This window comes from Centroberyx gerrardi, chromosome 8 (genome assembly GCF_048128805.1).
Source record: "Centroberyx gerrardi isolate f3 chromosome 8, fCenGer3.hap1.cur.20231027, whole genome shotgun sequence".
Lineage (NCBI taxonomy): Eukaryota > Metazoa > Chordata > Actinopteri > Beryciformes > Berycidae > Centroberyx > Centroberyx gerrardi.
In genome coordinates this window covers 30,062,342-30,082,942 of record NC_136004.1, presented here as the reverse complement: position 1 = coordinate 30,082,942, position 20,601 = coordinate 30,062,342, and the positions used below count along the sequence as shown (strand labels likewise).

General features: G+C 42.2%; 1 protein-coding gene across 1 annotated transcript in view; it reads right to left on the bottom strand.

The window, feature by feature from the left end:
- The window catches only part of wdfy3 (WD repeat and FYVE domain containing 3), a 139,357-nt gene that overhangs the window by 82,436 nt on the left and 36,320 nt on the right, over positions 1-20,601 (bottom strand). The window contains exons 10-15 of the mRNA XM_078285324.1: positions 12,013-12,492; positions 11,027-11,137; positions 8,379-8,572; positions 4,286-4,557; positions 3,199-3,396; positions 852-935 (exon numbers count right to left, since the gene is read on the bottom strand). Of these exons, the coding sequence (XP_078141450.1) occupies positions 852-935; positions 3,199-3,396; positions 4,286-4,557; positions 8,379-8,572; positions 11,027-11,137; positions 12,013-12,492 (1,339 nt within the window). The remainder of the gene's footprint in view (positions 1-851; positions 936-3,198; positions 3,397-4,285; positions 4,558-8,378; positions 8,573-11,026; positions 11,138-12,012; positions 12,493-20,601) is intronic.

The window sequence follows — 20,601 nt, the reverse complement described above, 5'->3', positions numbered from 1 at the left end:
CAAGTTATTTTTAAACCAATTCATTCATTTCCTGGGTGTAAGTGTTTAGGCACTTGTTAAATAAACTAGGAAATTCTGGTAACAATGTTTGATTTCCTATTTGGTTGTGCCAGAAGTTTTTTGCTGGTTAGTCACATAGTATTGATTTCAGACTGATTCTCCCTCCTCTGAGAGCCGATCACCAGCCAAACTTTTCCAGTGGAGGAAAAGTGAGACGGGCAGTGAGTCGTTTTCCCCATCCTAGCCATTCTCCACCTCTGCTCCATAGACAACGAATGGAATCTGGTCACAAGCTGGGTTTCCATCCAATATTTTTATGTGAATGATGATGTATCGCATTAGAAAAACACAATGAAAATGGCAATTTTTTTAAAAATGCACCCAATTTTGCAAAACAGTTTTTATGCTCACGTGAGGCATAATGTCGATAATGACATTTAGCGTTAAATAGCAATGGAAACACATTTGTCAAATCAATAATGAAGTAAACTCTTGGTGGACAACAGCTGAAAAGTGACTTTGGACGTTCTCAAATCTGCAAAGTATCTGTCCATTTCTTTGCTTTTGTCTTGGGATGAAAGCATCAAGCTTAAAAACTTCCTTAACACTTAATAATTCTTTCTCGCTTCTTTTGACATTCAGGAAGCCTACTTTTTTTCTTCAAACCAGCTGATGGAGACACACCCAATTTGCATTTCATTTCCCTGCAACATTTCAATCATTGACATTGACAGTTAAGATGGAAACATGGCTGCTTTGCCGCTGGTGGGCGCTCTTGGTGTAAATGAAGGGTGAAGAGAGCGGACAGAGAGGTGGTGAGGGTGAGGAAAGTGGCAGAGCGCTGTAGCTACCTCTTCCTGGCGAGCGCTGGTGTGCCCCAGGGCGAGGGCAGCGAGGTCTCATGAGTCAGGCAGGGAGGCACCTGCTCCGCACGACTGCATGGCAGCACACACACACACACACACAGAAACAGGCACACACAAACACACCGTGACAAAAACAGATGAACGTGCACATATACACACACAGACACACACACACACACACACACACGTGCAGATGGACCAGACCCAGGGTGTGCAGCCAGCCAGTGCCAGAGGTTAAAGGAAGAAAAAGAGAAAAGAGAGAAGAGAAGGAAAGAAGCTGTTAGTGGGAAAGCTGACAGGAGAAACAGGATCAGAGCTACAGCTGGAGCACATGCATGACGCCAGCTAACACTACACATCGGCCGGGGCTGCGGTGTTGTCACAATGACCGAAAAATTTCAATTTTGATACCGTTACCAAAGATCGGATTCAATATCGACTTTGATAAAAGTTCGACACTTTCATCAAATGCAAATCTGCAAGCTGAAATTCCATTTCAACGCCGCCTGCAGAGGGCGTACGCATGCAGACGCCACATGGATTGGAATATATTTAAAAGAAGAAGAATAGACAGCGCTCAGTCAAACAGCTGAAACTATGGCAACAGCGTCAAACAGTCCAACACGTCTTGTAAAATCAGCAGCAGGAGCAAAATCTGGAAGCATTTCACTTACAGAGTCGAAAAAGACAGATAAAATAAAGCACGCTCTATGAGATTTCTTGACTTTTTTTTTTTGTAGTAGTATCGTAATATTAAACTTTGCGCTGAAGTTAAAATGCTGGCATGGTGACAACACTACGAGGCTGTGCAGCTGAATCAGGACCGCAGTAAGCTTCTTGGTTAAATGACGTTGAGTTTGGGACAGACTCAACCTGCTGCAGCCATGCAGCTCTCAGATGAAGCGGTCGATTCAGCTGCGATTACACAGTGAGACCAGACTGAGGGCCGGCTGCAACATTCACAATACATGGGAGGAGCACCTGACTAATCTGACCTTATGAGTGATGATCCACTAGTCTGCACAATTAATCATGTCACACAATTTTTAGTTCCCACAATTAATAATCGTTGGATTCACAGGCATTTTAGTTCCCACAGTTAATTTTGTCATATCGTCAATTATGTCTCCTCTGTAGTTGAAAACATCGATTTTAATATAAAAGGCCAAAAGTGCAGTAAATTTATTTTGTTCCTCAAATAATCAAGACTAAAAACAGTGATTAATTGTGTGATCACAATATCTAGCAAAATAATCAGGATTATCATATTAGCTGTAATCGAACAGCTCTACCCTAACTCAAATAACACATCAATTTCCGATAAAATAACACAGATTTAAGAATAAGCCACACACTGTCACTGCTCAACTTAAGAAGAAGCTGTTTTCCATTTTTTTTTTTAGGTCACACCAAAACACTCTTTTGTGTTTATGCAGCAGTGCTGTGGTTCACATTTCCCCTTGGGGACAATAAAGTGAATCTTGAATCTAGAATCTAAAAACTACGGGTTCATCACAGGTTCTTCTAAGATCCAAAGGGAGCCACAAGGAACATTACGGTCCCGAACAAGAGAAAAAAAATTCCTTAATGATTCCATAAAGAATTCCAATATGTTAGAGGTTTGTGGAAGCACTGTAGAGTTCATGATCCCTAGTTTTCCTCTTGAGGAACACTGCGGTTCCCCTGTGGCCGCAATCTAAAGAACTCCTAAAGTCTCCTCGATGTCTCTTTACTTTAAGAGCTGACCCACAATCACACAGTAACTTATTAAAGACTTACTTACTCCGGGACAGTAACTTATTTACAGTATGTTGAGAACCATTCCTCATCTTTATTCATCTAATAGCTTGACCAAGTGCACAGACGTGAAAACCTCCTGGATAAACTGCATCTGGTCCTTCTGGTCTGCTCCCGGTGCAACACACACCTGGCATTCCTGCCTGGCTACACTGACACAAAACAGATGCTGATGTCTGTCTGCTCTGACCGCAGGAGAGGTAATGCCTTCAAACAAGATGGCTGCCATCTTTGTGAACCTATTTCCTGCTACAGTTGGCTGCTCTTTGGCCAGTGGGGGCCCTCTGAGCACTGAAGCTAGCATATTCAGTATCATCTTTTAAATCACATCTTAAAATGCACTTTTATAGACTTGCTTTTGAATGTTTTGGTTCTTTTTCCCCCACTTTTTAATCCTCTTGTTTCGTTCTTTCTTAGCTTTTTTATTTTTTTTAACCACGTTTCTTCTCTTTTTGTAAAGCACTTTGCAAACTCTGTGCTACATGAATAAAGTGTGTCATTATTATAATTGTCGGAGTTCCTGTGATCCACTGACCTGTCAAAAGAGTCGGTGGCCATCTTGTACAGGTAGATGAAGAGCTTGCTGCAGTGTTTGAGGGTGGGGCAGACGCTGTCTCCGGCGCAGCCCCCCGGCGCGGCCTCGTCCTCCAGCAGCCTCTGGAACGGCTGGGCGTTGGAGGGGAAAACGCCCGTGGCACCCAGCTTCTTAGTGTCTGAGAAACAGCCCAGCAGCCTGGTGGGGGGGGGAGGAGGAGCTTATCATGACCAGGGTTTGGATGGTGCTTTAAGGAGGTCAGTAAGGCTGCACTTCATTACCAAAAATGGGTTCTGGTGACTTGGGACTTAACTCTGACTTGTACTTTGATGACTTGAAAAGGTTTCTAAAGTCTTGACTTGAGATCTTGTGTTTGTGTAAATGACTCAGATTGAAAGTGATGAGATTTGTTCCAGCGGACGACTGAATTTAAATTCTGTTTTCTGAATTTGTATGGAATGATTGAATTTATTGAAGTTGAAACTGATTATAGAAATCAAACTCATGATGCTCTTACCAAGTTTTTATCCTATTAAAACCATATTGCATTGAAAAGTCCTAGATATTTAGTTTTCTTTAAGATATTAAATTGATACTGGACTCTTGATTTGTTCTGACTTGACTTGCTGTTCTACATTTAGACTTGAGACTTGACATTAATGACATGGACTTGACTTGGAATTGACTTGGTGTTCTACATTTAGACTTGAGACTTGACTTGAGACTTGTGCCTCAAGACTTGAGACTGACTTGGGACTCAAGCAAAGTTGACTTGGTCACACCTCTGCAACAGAAGCAACAGCGACAGCCATTGTAGAATGGATTCATGCATTATCCTGCATCTATCCTGCATTAGTACTGCAGATAACTTTTTCTTGAATGTTACATAGCATAAACAAACTAGTGTATTATAAAAATAAGTTCTAATGTCTCTACCAACAAGTTACCAGACCATTCCTCATATATTCCAGTGGCTAAAAACAGAGTAAATAATTCCCATGATGCACAGAGCTGAGAGCCAGCCGTAGTTCAATGAGCATGGATTAAAACAGCGGGACTTCTACAGCGGCTCCATCAGTATTCGTACCTCACAGCGTCGGCCAGCTTCTCGTACTGGATCTCTGTGCGGAAGAAGTGCGAGTTGGCGGGCTCGTAGCGCATGGCGGCGGTGAGCGTGCAGAAGACGGTGTGCAGGAGCTCGAACACCTGGTTCTGGTTGGCTCGCTCCCAGCCGTGCCGCGGCGGCTGGCACAGCGAACGCTCCATGGCCACCAGCAGCGAGGTGACGTAGACGAAGCCGCCCACCTTACGGAAGACGGTCCGGGTGCGGTGGCTCTCCCGCAACACGGCTAACAAGGCCTGAGAGGAGAGGAGGGAGGTGGGAGGAGAGAGGAAGGACGCACCGTTTAAGACACAGTGATCGAGAGCAGCGGTTCTCAACCTTTTTCACTCGTGACTCGTAAAACGGAGCGATGTCTACTCGCGCCCCACATCACAAGCGAGTTGAAGAATGATTTTCCCTTTTCAGGTTGTTTCATTTGATTCATTATCATATTCATTATTCAGTATTTCAAGAAAAAAATAGTAGAAATATGCTTTTTTCCTATCCCATAAATCATCTTGCGACCCCCCAAGACTATCTTGCGACCCCCTGGGGGGTCCCAACCCCAGGTTGAGAACCACTGATCTAGAGCGGGATTTCTCAAATGTTTTGGATAAGATTTGTTCAAGCGATCCCATATGGAAAGATTTTTGTTGTTGATTTAGCCCTGAAATGTCTTACTGTCATCACTGTATGTGGGGAGAATATAGTGGTGAGAGTGAAACCTTACACATTCTCCAATTCTGATAATTTCTAGTGATTATAGTGAAAAGCATAGTGATGCCCATTCACAACCCACCGTTAGAGGCATAAACATGCTGAACAGTTTTTTACTTTTCTGTCTGTTTTACTCGATTTCCTTGAATGAGGCCAACAGGCTGCAAATATCCATTACTTCACAAGAACACAATTTATATATTCTAAAAACATTTTTTCAGATTCCGTAAACCTTCCCCAAGGTACATCGAGTGTTGCATGATGTATTCTGAAAAGTCACACTCCCTCGCTCTCTCTTTCCCTGCAACACGGATATTTTAACTCTCTTTAACTCACTTATTATTTATACATGTCGTTGTTAACGTACCATTCTTCTCCATGTTGAGTTTTCATGTCATTTGGTTTCTGTCACTCAATTCACCGATGTCTCTATTCGTCAGCTAGATTTTTCCTCTCATTCTTCTCTTAGGGAGAGACGTGTTTATAAGCCCCTTGGGGTTTCTTTGTCTCTCCGCACAGATGGTATTTTTTCTTCTCTATATTTTTCCAAGTTTTATCGTTTGCATTTGCAAGTAACCTAAACCGAAACATCAAACTGTAACCTAGATATGAAGATAAGCGCTTAGAGAACTAAAAACAGCCTGCCAGTATATCTGTGACAGTGAAACTTTTTAATTAGCGAGTGAACGGCAGAGAAAATCTCAGGGATCGGCAACAACTGAAGATGGTGAACGGCAGAGGTGAAGTGTAGTGCAGGTTTATGCCACGGCAAAAAGGGCTGCGCACAATTGGGAATTTTTCATTTTTTAGCAGTTCCAATACTGGTTCTAAAGCAATAGGTTTTTTTTGGATACCTCTCTCTTTTGGATAATAACTGGATTAAAGCATATTTGATTATGTGATAATAGTAAGTTATTATTTCTGTGCAGCATTTGTATGTGCTTCTCTAAATGACAGAATCAGCACATGGTCATTCAATTTCTTCAGAATAAATTATTATAAAACAACAAGAAAATTGGTGCCATACCAAAAAATAATTTTAAAAAAAAATCCATAGGGTGCGAACAGGTTATCATTGTTTGAAACCAGAACCATGCTGTCAATCTGGTCATCAATTGAGTATAATCGTATATTTCAATTTTAGTTTCCACAGTTAATATTCAGCATTGGCATATTGGTAACAATTCATTTCATTTAGAAGAGTCAAGATGTTGGCATAAGATGCTAGAGGTGCAGTAAAATAACTTTGTTTCATAAATCCCTGATTAGTAATCATGACAACTATATCCAGCAAAATAAATGGGATTATTATATTAGCCATAATCGTGCATCCCTCGCTGCCAATGGAGGGAGAGTGAATAAAAGAGAAGTAAAAAGGGTGATAAGCTGCTGCGCTGAGCCAGCTGTTTCCTGCTGCATTAAAATAATACCACACTCAGCACAGAGCATTTTCTCGGAGACTTCCCAATACAGCAGTCACAGGATGCTGAGGACATCCTCTTCCTGTCCCGCAGGCTGGGGAACGACCAGCAGCACCACCAGGCTGTGGCTGCCCAGTCTGTCCACCAGCCAGCCTGACAGCTCGTCTCCCATGTGGAGGTGCTGCTCTATTCTACAAGATCTGATAAAGTCTGACAAAACAGTGAAGATGGCTGGTGAATTTTGGGATAATAATAATAACAATAAGTTTATTTATATAGCACCATTCATGCACAGAATGCAACTCAAAATGCTTTTCATAAAATAGATGATTAAAACAATAAATTGATCTCTCTGTGAGTGTTGGGACATGCCGGACGGGCACCTACAAGTCGATTATGTATAAAGAGGATGAACATAGAAGTAATTATTTATGTTGTGTATGATGGACACTGGGGTGGATAGTTGGACTATAAACATTAAGTTCATTGATTAAGTTTAGCTTAGGACCAAATAAGTATTTTACTTCTTCCTACTCCATTTCGGACATGTAATATTTATTTATTTATGTTGTTTATTGAGAATTTGTTGTATATGTTTATTTTTTTTTTTTATTGGTTATTCTTGTTTTGTTTTCTTATGTATATATATATATTTTTTTTTAACATGTTCGAAATAAATCTATTCTATTCTATCAGTAAATGGATTAAAACCATTACATTCCATTAAAATTACATTAAAATTTCAAAAGGTTTCAGCCACTGTTTCTTGCCCTGCAGTGCTCATCACTCTGCTGGACCTATGAACACAAGCGACCTCTGACACGGTGTGCAGTGACACAGGTGGGAGCTGTACGGACTGAAGGTGAGCCGCAGCGTGTCGGGGCGATACGTCACATCTTGAAGGCTTACAGGGTTTCACGCTAATTAGCTTAATTTTGAGCGCCGTTTGTGAGTCTGCAGAATGTTTTTGTCAACCGCACACAAATCCCCGATGATGAGCGAAGAAAAATCTTATTACAAGAATGGTATTTTACTCCTAAACTGGATTTGATATATCTCCAAGCTCTTTGCAGCCTTTGGGTTTTTCGGAGGGCGATAATTAAAATCCCTGATTAGAGGAATAGGAGCAAAACGCTGACGGATTAATCCAGCCTTCAGAAGGCATGAGCATTACCTCGTCTGAGGAAGAGGAATTTGAAAATGCAATTATGCGTCGAAAATGAGCCGCTATCCGCTCCCGCTTGTGTGTGTGTGTGTGTGTGTGTGTGTGTGTGTGTGTGTGTGTGTGTGTATATGCCTTCATGTAGGCCTGAGCCACAGTGCTCCTGGTTTGAAGCAATGCCTGTATGCAGGCTTCATACACAGTTTCCATTTCAAACTTCCAGCCTTTTTCCATTCCTTAATTTCTTGACTGAATATTTTGGTCAGTTTTCAATATGTTTTGTGCTGACAGTCATCTTGCCCAGCTGCTTTTAGCTATGCTACATCAAGATTATTCTTAACAGCAACAATAACACAATATGTGAGATGACAGAGGGTCTAAAACCAAAGAAAATATGTGGTCGTATGCATATTGAGACTGATCAACAATGTTTTTCCTGACTTTTCCTGACTTTTTCGGGCAATTTCAAATGCTTTTAAGGTCTGGACTTTGCCAAATTATTTTGCGGTAATTGGGTCCTTGCAGTGGCAAATAATACTGTAACATAGAGTCAATAGGATAGAGCAAGTGGGGGGTGAAAACTATTTCAACACTAGAACATTCAGCAAACAGATATAAATAGAAAATAAATGAAAAAATATATGAATTTACAGCGTATAAGTAGGGTGTGAAAACGACAGCAGTAGAACATACTGAGACAACAAAATGAGAAAATGAATTGACAAAATGAAAAATAATCACTGTGTAACCGTGTGTGTGTGTGTGTGTGTGTTGTCACCCGCAGGATGTCGGTCTTGAGCTGCAGTTCGGTGGAGGGGGCGGAGTGCATGAGGCCCAGCAGGGTGCCCATGTCGTCGTCCCCGCTGGGCGACAGGACGAGCTGCTGGATGATGAGCAGGGCGTGTTCCCGACACTGACGGTACTTCACGATGTTGTGGACGCAGCGAGCGCCGCCGAACTCCCTGAACAGGCCTGGACGGGCGAGGGGGGGAGGGGGGGGGAGAGGGAGAGGTAGAAATTGAGTCTTTGCACACTTTACTATTTGTGACCAAACACATGCCTGCTTAATTTTACAGCAGATGCATTTTTTTTGCACTCTTTACAACTGGATTCTTATAATGTTGGTGACGAACTAAAGCTTATTCTACTGTTGCACTCATTGTAAGTCACTCTGGGTAAGAGTGCCAGCTAAATTCCTGGAACGTTCTCACCAATATAACACACACACACACACACACACACACACACACACACACACACACACACACGCACAGAGTCATCTTGATTTTTTCTGATCAAAGCGACCAGTCATCCTCCAGGTGGGAGAAAGCTCTGAGCTGTCGGCCTTCACACTGTTGGTTGGCTTTGTGACTCATCACATTTCTACAGCTGACTGAGAGGAGCTGACTGCGAAACTCACACACACACACACACACACACACACACACACACACAGAGGCAGTGAGTGAGCGAGGCAGTGCGCCTTCTACTCCACGAGGACAGGAGGTATGAGGGGGAAGAATGTAATGTGATACTTTATTGCTCCCTGGAGGAAAATTCTCTTTTCTCTTGCCCCGCCTCCACAGCGAGGTCAGAGGTCAGAGGTCAGGCTCAGCTACAGAGCAGCATCCCTGAAGCTGGTAGAGGTTCAGTGTCTTGCTCAAGGACACTTCAGCAGGGAGGATGCTTGCAGATATGAAGGTCCTCTGGTTAAAAAAATACTCACTATGCCACTCTGCTGCGCTACTGGTTGCTCCCATTTAAACTGGGAGAGACTGGGAGACTTCATTCTCATTCTGTCTCTTTCTCACACAAGCTTCCAGTACACACACACACACACACACACACACATATTTGAAAGGAAAGCACAGCCTGACAGTCCCAGGTGAATACACACTGTTTCCTCCTCCACCGAGAGGCAGAGGGAAAGTAGGTAGTAGGCTAGATGGAGAAAAGGGAGAAAGGGGAAGATAGATCGGTGGAAGAAGATGGAGGGAGAGATGAACGGATGAAAGAAGTAGTGGAGAGGAGAAGGAATAGAGATGTGCAGGGAGAAAGGGACAGAGGAGGAGGGAAATGGAGAGGAGAAGAAGAAGAGGAGAAGGGAGGAGAGAAGGAAGGAGGAGAGGACAGAAGAAGAAACCAGGGCTGCACAATATAGACAAAAAAACTCCTGCCGCAAATATTTTTGCTGAATATTGCAATTGCAGTATCGATTGTGATACATGTGGATGTTCGTTTCTGTGTAATTCCCTCTTCCATGTTTAAAATGATGCTGTATTAGTGTGTGTGTGTGTGTGTGTGTGTGTGTGTGTTTGGAGGGGCGGGGATAAGGTTAGGCTTTCTTCAGCTTGAGTTAAAACCAAACATTTCATCCATTATTCAGAGTTGAAGGCCAGGGATTCTGCATAGCAACAGCGTATCTTGTTTAAGACGCTGTCTGAAACACCTTTCCCTCTGAGGAAAATAATCTGATTGTAATTTGGAAATTGCAGTAGTCAATATTGCAAGATTTAAACTTTTTTTTTTTGATTCATTGTGCCTACGTGTTGAAAACCACACTTACTGTCATCACTGTACAAACCAAGTGAGAGAGACGTGGAGAGATGTGTGTGAGTTGTCAGGATGTGGTGTCAGTGCGGTTGGAGCCTGACGGAAGCCAATATTTGCACAGCTTCTGAACTGATATTTGTCGTCTGCAAGTGTGTGTGTGTGTTCTTGTACTTTGACACTACTGTCGACCAAATGTCCTCACATGGATACAAAGACGAAGAAAATCCTTCAAAGTGAAAACATTATTCTGATCTTCACTTCTACAAGTGGATATTTTAGGGATCAGGGGTAAGGTTAGGTTGGGTATGTAGTAGGGAGGGTAATGTTTAGGGGTTTAGGAGTGAATTTAGTCAATGGAAGTGTCCTCACAAGTATATGAATAAAAAAGTGCATGCAGGGCATCTGCCCCTTTCAGAAAGCCAACTTTAAGAATTTTTAACACTCTTTTAATGCAACTAGAAACTGAAAAAAGACCAATTTAAAAAGCAAAATAAAGAAACAAAGCTGGAAAAAACCAGCCTATTTCCAATTAAACAGCTAATGAAAGTTCTATAAATGGGCAGGATAAGAAAAGGGGCAACAGGAAGTTAATTGTTAAGGGACATGAAGTCCAACTGTGTTTAGCAAAGCAGATAGGATGCATATTGTACTACTAACCCTGTTCTGGATTCATCTACATGGATTAATGAATGGACAAGCAGCGCACGCATGGCGAAAAAACATAAGACCTCTAATTTTAATATGTCAAGGCCCTAAAATATAGATAATTTGGAGACTTTTTATGGACTTTTTAAGGATCCACAATACCCTGGTGCGTGTATATATGTTTGTTTATCTGTAAGTGTGTGTGTGTGTGTGTGTGTGTGTGTTTACCTGCGTTGGTGTTGGTGGTGTTGGAGCCCTGTAGGAGTACAGTGAGCGTCTCCATCACCAGCCAGGCCAACTGCTTCTGCTCCTCCGCTACTGTGTTGTTCTTACAGTCACCTAGAGAGAGAGAGAGAGAGAGAGAGAGAGAGAGAGAGAGAGAGAGAGAGAGAGAGAGAGAGAGAGAGAGAGAGAGAGAGAGAGAGAGAGAGATGGAGAGAGAAAGACAGTGTTGAACAGAGAGGGAGAAGGAAGACAGAGACAGAAAGCGAAAGAGACAAGCAGAGAGCATGGAAGGAGAAAGATGAGGTGAAGTATAAAGACAGACAGGAAGGAAAGGAGAAAGAGAAAGAGGGATGGAGGAAGCAGGAAGGGAGAAAAGAGAGAGAGAGAGAGACAGAGAGAGAAAGAGAGAGACAGAGTGAGAGATACAGATGAAGAAAGAGGAGAGGACAGAAAAGAATGTACCACAATGAAAAAGGAGGAAGGTACGAGTAGATGACAATTATTATAATCAGAGCATGGTATAATAAACCGCATGTGTTAAAATGTTAATCTTGAATCCACTATGTTAACGTCTTAGTCTCAACCACTATTGGATGTTGACTTGACTTTTTCCTGACTACAAACAATATAAGGGATTTTAACTTCAATTAATCATTATTTATGCATTTGGAAAGATATCTATGCCGTTAATTCCATATTTTGGTCTTGAATAATGCTTTGGTCTCAGTCTTGACTTGGCTTGGCATAACCCCCTTTGGACCTGGTCTTGACTCAAACTCAACTGGACCTGGTCTTGGAATTGACTTGGACCTGAGTAAGGTGGTGTTGATACAGCTCTGCTCCAAGTGAAGTGTTACCAAAAAGGTCCAGCGTACATGATTAACTGTGCAGCGCTCTAACAGTCCACCCTGCTCATTTTCAACAATCCCCAATGCAGAAAATAACCCTAACAAGAAGAAGAAGAAGAAGAAGAAGAAGAAGCTCCTCACCTTGGTCGTTGTTGTGTGGTTGCTGCTGTGTGGCCGGGTCTTTGAGCAAGGCGGCGTACTTGTGCAGCAGGTTGACCAGCACCTCCAGCAGGCCGACCTCCCGCAGCACGTCGCTGAACACCGGGTCGTGCCTGGCCAGCTTCAGCAGCGTGCGGACGGCCGTGATGCTGCAGGCGTGCGACGTGCTCGACTTGAGCAGCACGCTGACGCTGAACAGCTCCTTGCACGGCACGTAGTTCAGGCTGAAGACGACAAACTCCAGCAGCTCGAAGTACTTGGTCTGCGCCTCGGGGAGCTTGGCCACGCGCTCGGCGAACTGCGACAGAGTGTGCTGGGACTCCAGGATGAAGTAGTTGGCCGGCTCGGCGCCGTAGACGTTGCCAACGGCGTCGAGCAGCATACGGGCCAGCCGGCTGGTTTTGGCCCGCAGGAAGGCGTTCTGCAGCACCGAGAAGGCCTGGATATTGCGCACCGTGTGGCCTGGAAGACAAGACGTGGAAAAAATAAGGAAGTGTAATTATGAAAACACCAATATGGACAACGATTGACCAGAATATTTAAGATAAGATGAATCTTTAATGATCTCTGTGGGGAAATTGGGTCGTTGAGATGAGAATTATGAGGAGAAAGAATGGATTACTGCATTATTAGGGTGTGCAAAATAACAACAGTGGAACTTGCTGAGAAAAAGAAAGAATTAATGCAGAATAAGTACAACATGAAAAAATACCAAAAATATGCTCTCTTTCTCTCTCCATTTTTTACAAAACAGAACAGAACAGAACAGAACAGAACAAAGCAGAACAGAACAAAGCAGAACAGAACAGAACAGAACAAAGCAGAACAGAACAGAATAGAACAAAGCAGAACAGAACAGAACAGAACAGAACAGAACAAAGCAGAACAGAACAAAGCAGAACAGAACAGAACAGAACAGAACAAAGCAGAACAGAACAGAATAGAACAGAACAGAACAGAGCAGAACAGAACAGAGCAGAATAGAACAGAACAGAATAGAAGAACAGAACAGAATAGAATAGAACAAAGCAGAACAGAACAGAACAGGACAAAGCAGAACAGAATAAAGCAGAACAGAATAGAACAGAATAGAATAGAACAAAACAAAGCAGAACAGAGCAGAACAGAACAGAACAGAGCAGAACAGAATAGAACAGAATAGAAGAACAAAACAAAACAAAGCAGAACAGAACAAAGCAGAACAGAACAGAACAAAGCAGAACAGAGCAGAACAGAACAGAACAGAGCAGAACAGAATAGAACAGAATAGAAGAACAAAACAAAGCAGAACAGAACAAAGCAGAACAGAACAGAACAGAACAAAGCAGAACAGAATAAAGCAGAACAGAATAGAACAGAATAGAATAGAACAAAACAAAGCAGAACAGAATAAAGCAGAACAGAACAGAACAGAACAAAGCAGAACAGAACAGAACAGAACAGAACAGAACAAAGCATAACAGAATAAAGCAGAACAGAACAGAACAGAACAAAGCAGAACAGAACAGAACAGAACAGAACAGAACAAAGCAGAACAGAACAGAACAGAACAAAGCAGAACAGAACAGAACAGAGCAGAACAGAACAGAACAGAACAGAACAGAACAGAATAGAACAGAACAAAGCAGAACAGAACAGAACAGAACAGAACAAAGCAGAACAGAACAGAACAGAACAGAACAGAACAGAACAGAACAGAATAGAACAGAACAAAGCAGAACAGAACAGAACAGAACAGAACAGAACAGAACAGAACAGAATAGAACAGAACAGAACAAAGCAGAACAGAACAGAACAAAGCAGAACAGAATAGAACAGAACAGAACAAAGCAGAACAGAACAGAATAGAACAGAATAGAACAGAACAGAACAGAGCAGAACAGAATAGAACAGAGCAGAACAGAATAGAACAGAATAGAACAGAACAGAACAGAACAGAATAGAACAGAACAGAACAAAGCAGAACAGAATAGAATAGAACAGAATAGAACAGAACAGAACAGAACAGAATAGAACAGAACAGAACAAAGCAGAACAGAACAGAATAGAACAGAATAGAACAGAACAGAACAGAATAGAACAGAATAGAACAGAACAGAACAGAGCAGAACAGAACAGAACAGAATAGAACAGAACAGAACAGAACAAAGCAGAACAGAACAGAATAGAACAGAATAGAACAGAACAGAACAGAGCAGAACAGAATAGAACAGAATAGAACAGAACAGAACAGAACAGAACAGAACAGAACAGAACAGAATAGAACAGAACAGAACAGAACAGAACAGAACAAAGCAGAACAGAACAGAACAGAACAGAGCAGAACAGAACAGAACAGAATAGAACAGAACAGACCAGAACAGAATAGAACAGAATGGAACAGAATAGAACCCAGGACCTCTGAATGATAGTTGGTTACCTGGCAAACTGGCACACAGAGCAGATAAACTTACTTTCCGGAACTTTCCGGTCGGTGGTAACTTCTCTCACCGATTAAAACCACATGGTGTTTCTTTAATGCCCATATTTATAGTCTTTTGATGTATTTCTCCACGGTGTTAAGTATTCAGTGTGTAACTACGCATATCATTAAGTACAGAAAGCCGAGACGGAGGGAGAGACCAGACATAAAACACAGGCCAGACGCACACAGTAACAGATGGAGGGTTGACAACACATTTACATTTCCAGACTCAGACCTACATATGACTGAGCTGGCCTGAATCCAGCGCTGCAGAGAGACAGACAGCTTCCTTGGCCTTGAAACCTCCCTGACTGAACTGAAAGCAGATCTCAGACCCTTCCTGCTGATACCTGAGACGCCGCTGAAATGCCTTGAAGGGGATGAAACCTATTTAATTCTTCCTCACCAAGCCAAGCAGCAGGAACTGTGGGAGAGGTGAAACTGGGAAAAATGACTTCAGAGTTGATCTCATGCCCCGACAAAAGGATTACTGGTATCGAGGTGGACTGTATATCGTTTAACAGCATTTGGGGGTATAATGTTGCTGAAATTAAATCCAAACCCCATTTATGACCTTTCAGCTTTAAAACAAACAAATACTTGCTACTTTTTGCCTCAATAGGGCAGTATCCGCAAGCTAAGAGGTGTAACACAGTGGTTCAACCCACCTAGGGAGCTGTGAGATTATTTATGGAATGTGAAAAATCACATTTTTAATACACTTTCTATACAATTTTATTACACAGCTATGGTGAATAAATACTCAAGTCTGATTGGCCAGTGAATGCATTCTGAGGTTTGTTATTTCTGATTATAAGACCGCTGTTTCACATCTGATCATATCACTCCGCAGTCAACAAGTCCGGTCTGTTTTGCAATAACCAGCTCGTTCTACATAATCCCTTTCTTCTCATCGTGTTTTTAAATCTTTGTCATGCGTGTCTTTTCTTGTGAAATAATGAATATTTGCGGTCTCTGTGCTTCTTCTACAAGTTAATAAACAGCAGTAAAACAGCTTCAAAGGGGAAATAAAATTCATCGTTTGGTGTCAAAGTTCACCAGTCACTGTGTTTTATGTCTAAAATATGGTATGTATGCAAGTATGCATTGCTTCATTTTGTGAGTGACGAGCCAAAAGGTTTGAGAATCATTGTAATTAGCACAGTGTGAGAGATATCCTTAGTCTTAGGATGGACAGATACCGACAGTGTGACAGGAGGAAGGATGGATGTTATGCATCCACTCCTCTCATTACACACGGTGTTGCTCTGACCTCTGTTTTGGGGACGAGTAGCGGCATACGGGGTAGATGCACATGCATAAAAACACGAGCAAAGGCACACACACACACACACACACAAGTAGCAAAACCAGCAAACAGCAAAGTGACACCGTAATATCTCATCACACACACAAAAACACACACAGCAGTTTAGTGAATGTGGCGGGCTAATTAGGCATGTAAGCGAGCCCTCACACCATGATGGCTTCTGGTAATGACTTTGCACACAGCTGGAGCTGCCATTAGGCGGGTAAATAGAAGCGTGCGTGCGTGCATGTGCGTGCACGTGTGTGCGTGCGTGCGGTAACACAGGCAGCAGAGCTCCACTGTGTAAGTGCAAGGGTGTAACTGTAAGGGTATCGAAGGTTAGAAGGCTGACAGTGATGTACCATTTCTGTGTGTTTGCGTCTGAGTCTGTGTGTGTGTGTGTGTGAGACAGGGAACAGTGTTTTACCATGCTGCCTGGTGGGTGGAGGTGACAAGTCAAGCTAAAGACACACTGAGCCGCTACTAGAGGTGTTAACATCTGTCACATGGAAACATATCATTGCTTATGCTTTCCCAAAACCAAACGTTTGGTCCAACCAAAGCCTCAATAGTGAACCCTGCAAGCCAAAATGAAGTCTAACTGGTCAAATAAAGAATTAACGGAGAAAACCATCATATTTAGTATTTACTTTGGGTAAAAAAATAATTTTCAAGTCGCGCACTCGCAATACTTCCACTTTGTAAGTGGAAGTGTTACAAAAGCCTCATGTCTGCACCTCGCTGGGTGTGTGTTCTTTCTACTGAAGTTTAAAAAAAGAATTGTATCAAAATATGTGATAAGTTGTAAAACAGGATATCCTGTTCTCGGGGCAGGATTAAGCCTGGGTTCATCACACTGGGTCACTATGGGTTTTAAAAAGTGCAGCAGACTTAACAGTTTTTTAGAGCGGTAAACACTTTCTATGGCTACCATATCTATAGTGCATCACAAAGCCACTCATATGGAATTAAAATGTATTCATAAAACCTTATTACCATACTCAAGAACACATAATGCCTACTGATGCATTATATCAGCACTCATTAAATATTATAGATAGAACTTAAATAAGCATCCTATGAATGTTTATGACCGGTTATCCATCACAGTTTGTCTAAAAGGTTTATAATGTATTATAGGAACCTGCATTTCAGTATCAGTCACCTTATGCTATACTCGACAATATGACTTTGGAAACTATCCTGACGGGATCCGAGTCACAAAACGGGAGCGAATCATCTTTCAGTGGGCTTAAACTTTATTTGGCGCCCTTTTCCCCAATACTTCTTCCTTTCTTTCCCCTTTTCCTGAATGAAGTGAGTCAATTAAACATTATGTTCTATAAATTATTTTCATTATCTGATCAGTAACGGTACGGCAACAGTACATGCGCAACAATATAGCATTGGAGTAGAACAAAAGATTTGTTTCCAGGTCACGAACACTATAGTGGGAAGAAGTGCACCGCTGCAAAATGTCGCTGAAACAGAGAAAAAGTGACTGGTTTTTCAGACCAGAACAACTCTGCCCGCTGCATCCGCTCTCTCACGCTGTGAATGTGGAAACTACTGCCTTCAACTTAATTTTTTTGTCGCTCTGCTGTTCGCTCACTCGCTGTTAGGAGGAGGTGTTGCTGGCACTAGTGTCAACAAAGTCGGAGGTACTCCTTTTCATATGTTATTGCTCAATTAAGCATGCAGATAAGGCAATATGAGTGCATTATAAATCCTGATGAGTGTCCTTATAATGCACGATAGATATGATAGCCATAGAAAGTGTTACCTTTTTCTTTATTGGGACAGACAGTAGGAAAGGCGAGGAGAGGGAGATACAAGAGAGAAGGTTGGGGTGGGATTCGTTCCTCGGCCAGCAGGGGCACATGAGGGTCCGAACCACTAAACCGTCTCTGGGCTCAGAAGAGACGATTTGTATGCAAAAGGCTTGAGGCATTCCATCTCCAGCAGCGTGACAGGCAGAGGAGCTGCCATGGTGTGTGTCAACAGGTTAAGCTTACTGGGATCAGCGAAGCATCAAAGTCATTTCAGGGATTAAGATCTGAGGGGGAGATACGACGGCTGGGGTATACATGAAGACTTTTCCAGAAATAATTCCCCTCTTGTTTCAGGGCTTTGGGCAAACCAAGTTGGCGGCAGAATGGAGATTAGACAGGCAGGCTTGTGATCAGAAGATCGGTGGGTCGAATCCCAGACAGGATGGAAAAATACAGGGGGGAAGAGCTGAAGGAGACAAGCTTGCTGTTCCCTCAGCACTTACAGTATGTCAAAGTGCCCTCGAGTTCAGCATCCTCACTGGATGCTGAGGTTTTTTTTATTTTCTTTTAACCTTCATTTATCCCGGGGAAATTTAAGTGAGCACTGCCCTGCTTCATATTCATACAGTTACACACATTCACATCTGGGAGCTTCCCAGTATAACCACAGTCTTCTACTGTTGACCACTCGCAGTTGGGGGTTAAGTGCCTTGTTCAAGGGCAACTCAACAGTAGGTGATGAAAGAGGGGGGAGTGTTACTCATGCACTTTCCCCACCCACATTTTCCCAGCGGGTCCTGGGATTCAAACTAGTGACGTTCCTGTCACAAGCCCACTGCTCTAATCTCTAGGCTGCTGCCCAGCTGTGAATGTACAGTATGGAACTAAAGCAAAAAAACTCTATTTCTGAGGTGTCATCATTGACAATTTATAAATTAGAGGAGCCTCAAACACAGCCCTAAGCAGCAAATTTGTCTTTTTTCTTTTTACCTTTTTAATCCAGGAAATGTTGACTGAGAATGTATACTATTTTTTTTAGCACCACCCTGCTTCACATTCAAAGAGTTCCATACTGCACAAAATAAAAAAAGATGAGGCTCTTTGCACAGCGTATACTCTGGGTCAGGAGGTGCTGGAGGCTGCAAGAAGATCATCAAAGCTAAAACAAAAAAACTCCACATTTACAGTATGTGTGGTTGTATCCGCACACTCAAGGCCCAGGACCATGGATTCAATACAAAAAAGGATCTTTATTGAAAACTGTCATGAGCTACGCATTTCGCATACAGCTTCATCAGGCTCCTGCGTAGCTCATGACAGTCTTCAATGAAGATCCTTTTTGTATTGAATCCATGGTCCTGGGCCTTGAGTGTGCGGATACAACCACACATACTGAAAATGTGGAGTTTTTTTGTTTTAGCTTTGATGATCTTCTTGCAGCCTCCAGCACCTCCTGACCCAGAGTATACGCTGTGCAAAGAGCCTTATCTTTTTTTATTTTGTGCAGTATGGAACTCTTTGAATGTGAAGCAGGGTGGTGCTAAAAAAATAGTATACATTCTCAGTCAACATTTCCTGGATTAAAAAGGTAAAAAGAAAAAAGACAAATTTGCTGCTTAGGGCTGTGTTTGAGGCTCCTCTAATTTATAAATTGTCAATGATGACACCTCAGAAATAAGCAGAGATTCTGCACTGAACGGATCTTGCTTGTGTGTCTGGAAATGCTTAGTCTTCACCACGTTTGGGTTTTGCCCTCATATAAACAAGAAGTGAGGAAAGCTGTCGTCTGCAGCTTTCCCAAGAAATTCTGGCAAGTTTCTGTCTTCGCAGAAATGGCACACAGGAGTAATGAAACCTAATGAAATGTAGTTAAAGTGTGCAGTAGCAGTCGGGTACCAATGGAACCGTGAATAAACAGACTGTTGCATTTCTGAAAACAGACTGGATCCTCTTTTCATTTAGAGACACAGCCAGACAACAGCGTGCATCTCAAAGTTTGCTGTACTGGATCAAAACACAATATGCCACCACCTAGTTTGAGCACATGGGTCAACATTCACCTTAATGAAACAACTCAAAAGTTACATTTCCAGTGTAAAATGCCAACACATTTGATTTGCTTGTTGTATTTTAGTTTTCTTTGAGGAGAATACTGCCTTACTTGACACCTACTCTGAAAAGAAATGCTGGCATGAACGTGAAGCACGCTATAGGTTACTAGCCAGAAGGGCAGTAAATTTAAAGGGATATCCTTAATATAGTGCAGCTTTCTCACATCTGGCTACAAAAGAGCTCTGGCCAAAGGGAAACATTTTGAACAATGTCCACAGGCGGAATTTAGCTCCGGAAATCTATCTTTTATTTGCCCACCTCCGGAGCAGCCTGGTGTAATGAAATAGATCAACCTGCCTCATAACACTAAAGAGACCGTTAATGCCCTTAGGCAAATGTCAGGAAAGAGACCATTAAAGTCGATTTTAAAGCAAAAGTCAGGAAGTGGCTGCTTGACATAGTGCCAAAGTAAATTGTGCCGTGTTTTAATTTTCTGTTGAAGTTGCCGCTTATTTAGGTACGAATACGTGAAGTGAAATACAGGTCACTGACCATTTTAGGAATGAAATGTAATGAGAGTCGCCTATGCCTCCTTGTCCATTGTTAAGACCAAGAAACACAATGGAAATAAGTCTTAGGTATTTTAAGCTGCTTGTATGTTTTTAAAATGTTTCAAGAGACTTCAGAGGGCTCATCCAGGGTGGAATATTATCACATGCCACAAGTTAAAAGCTGTGGTTAGCAAGTTTGACAACTTTTAATTTGTATAAAGGCCACTGCGCTCATAGTAGTCAGTGTGTTATCTTTATGCAGAATGTGTATTCAAAAGAATGGGGTGCAAGAGACAAAGAGGACATCACAATGTTTAATTGAGTTACGAGAGGAACAAAATGTTTTTGGCTATTCGAAACACACTGATCAAGGACGAATGGCCAATAACCTTTTGTCCATCATGTAATTGAATTAAACATTGC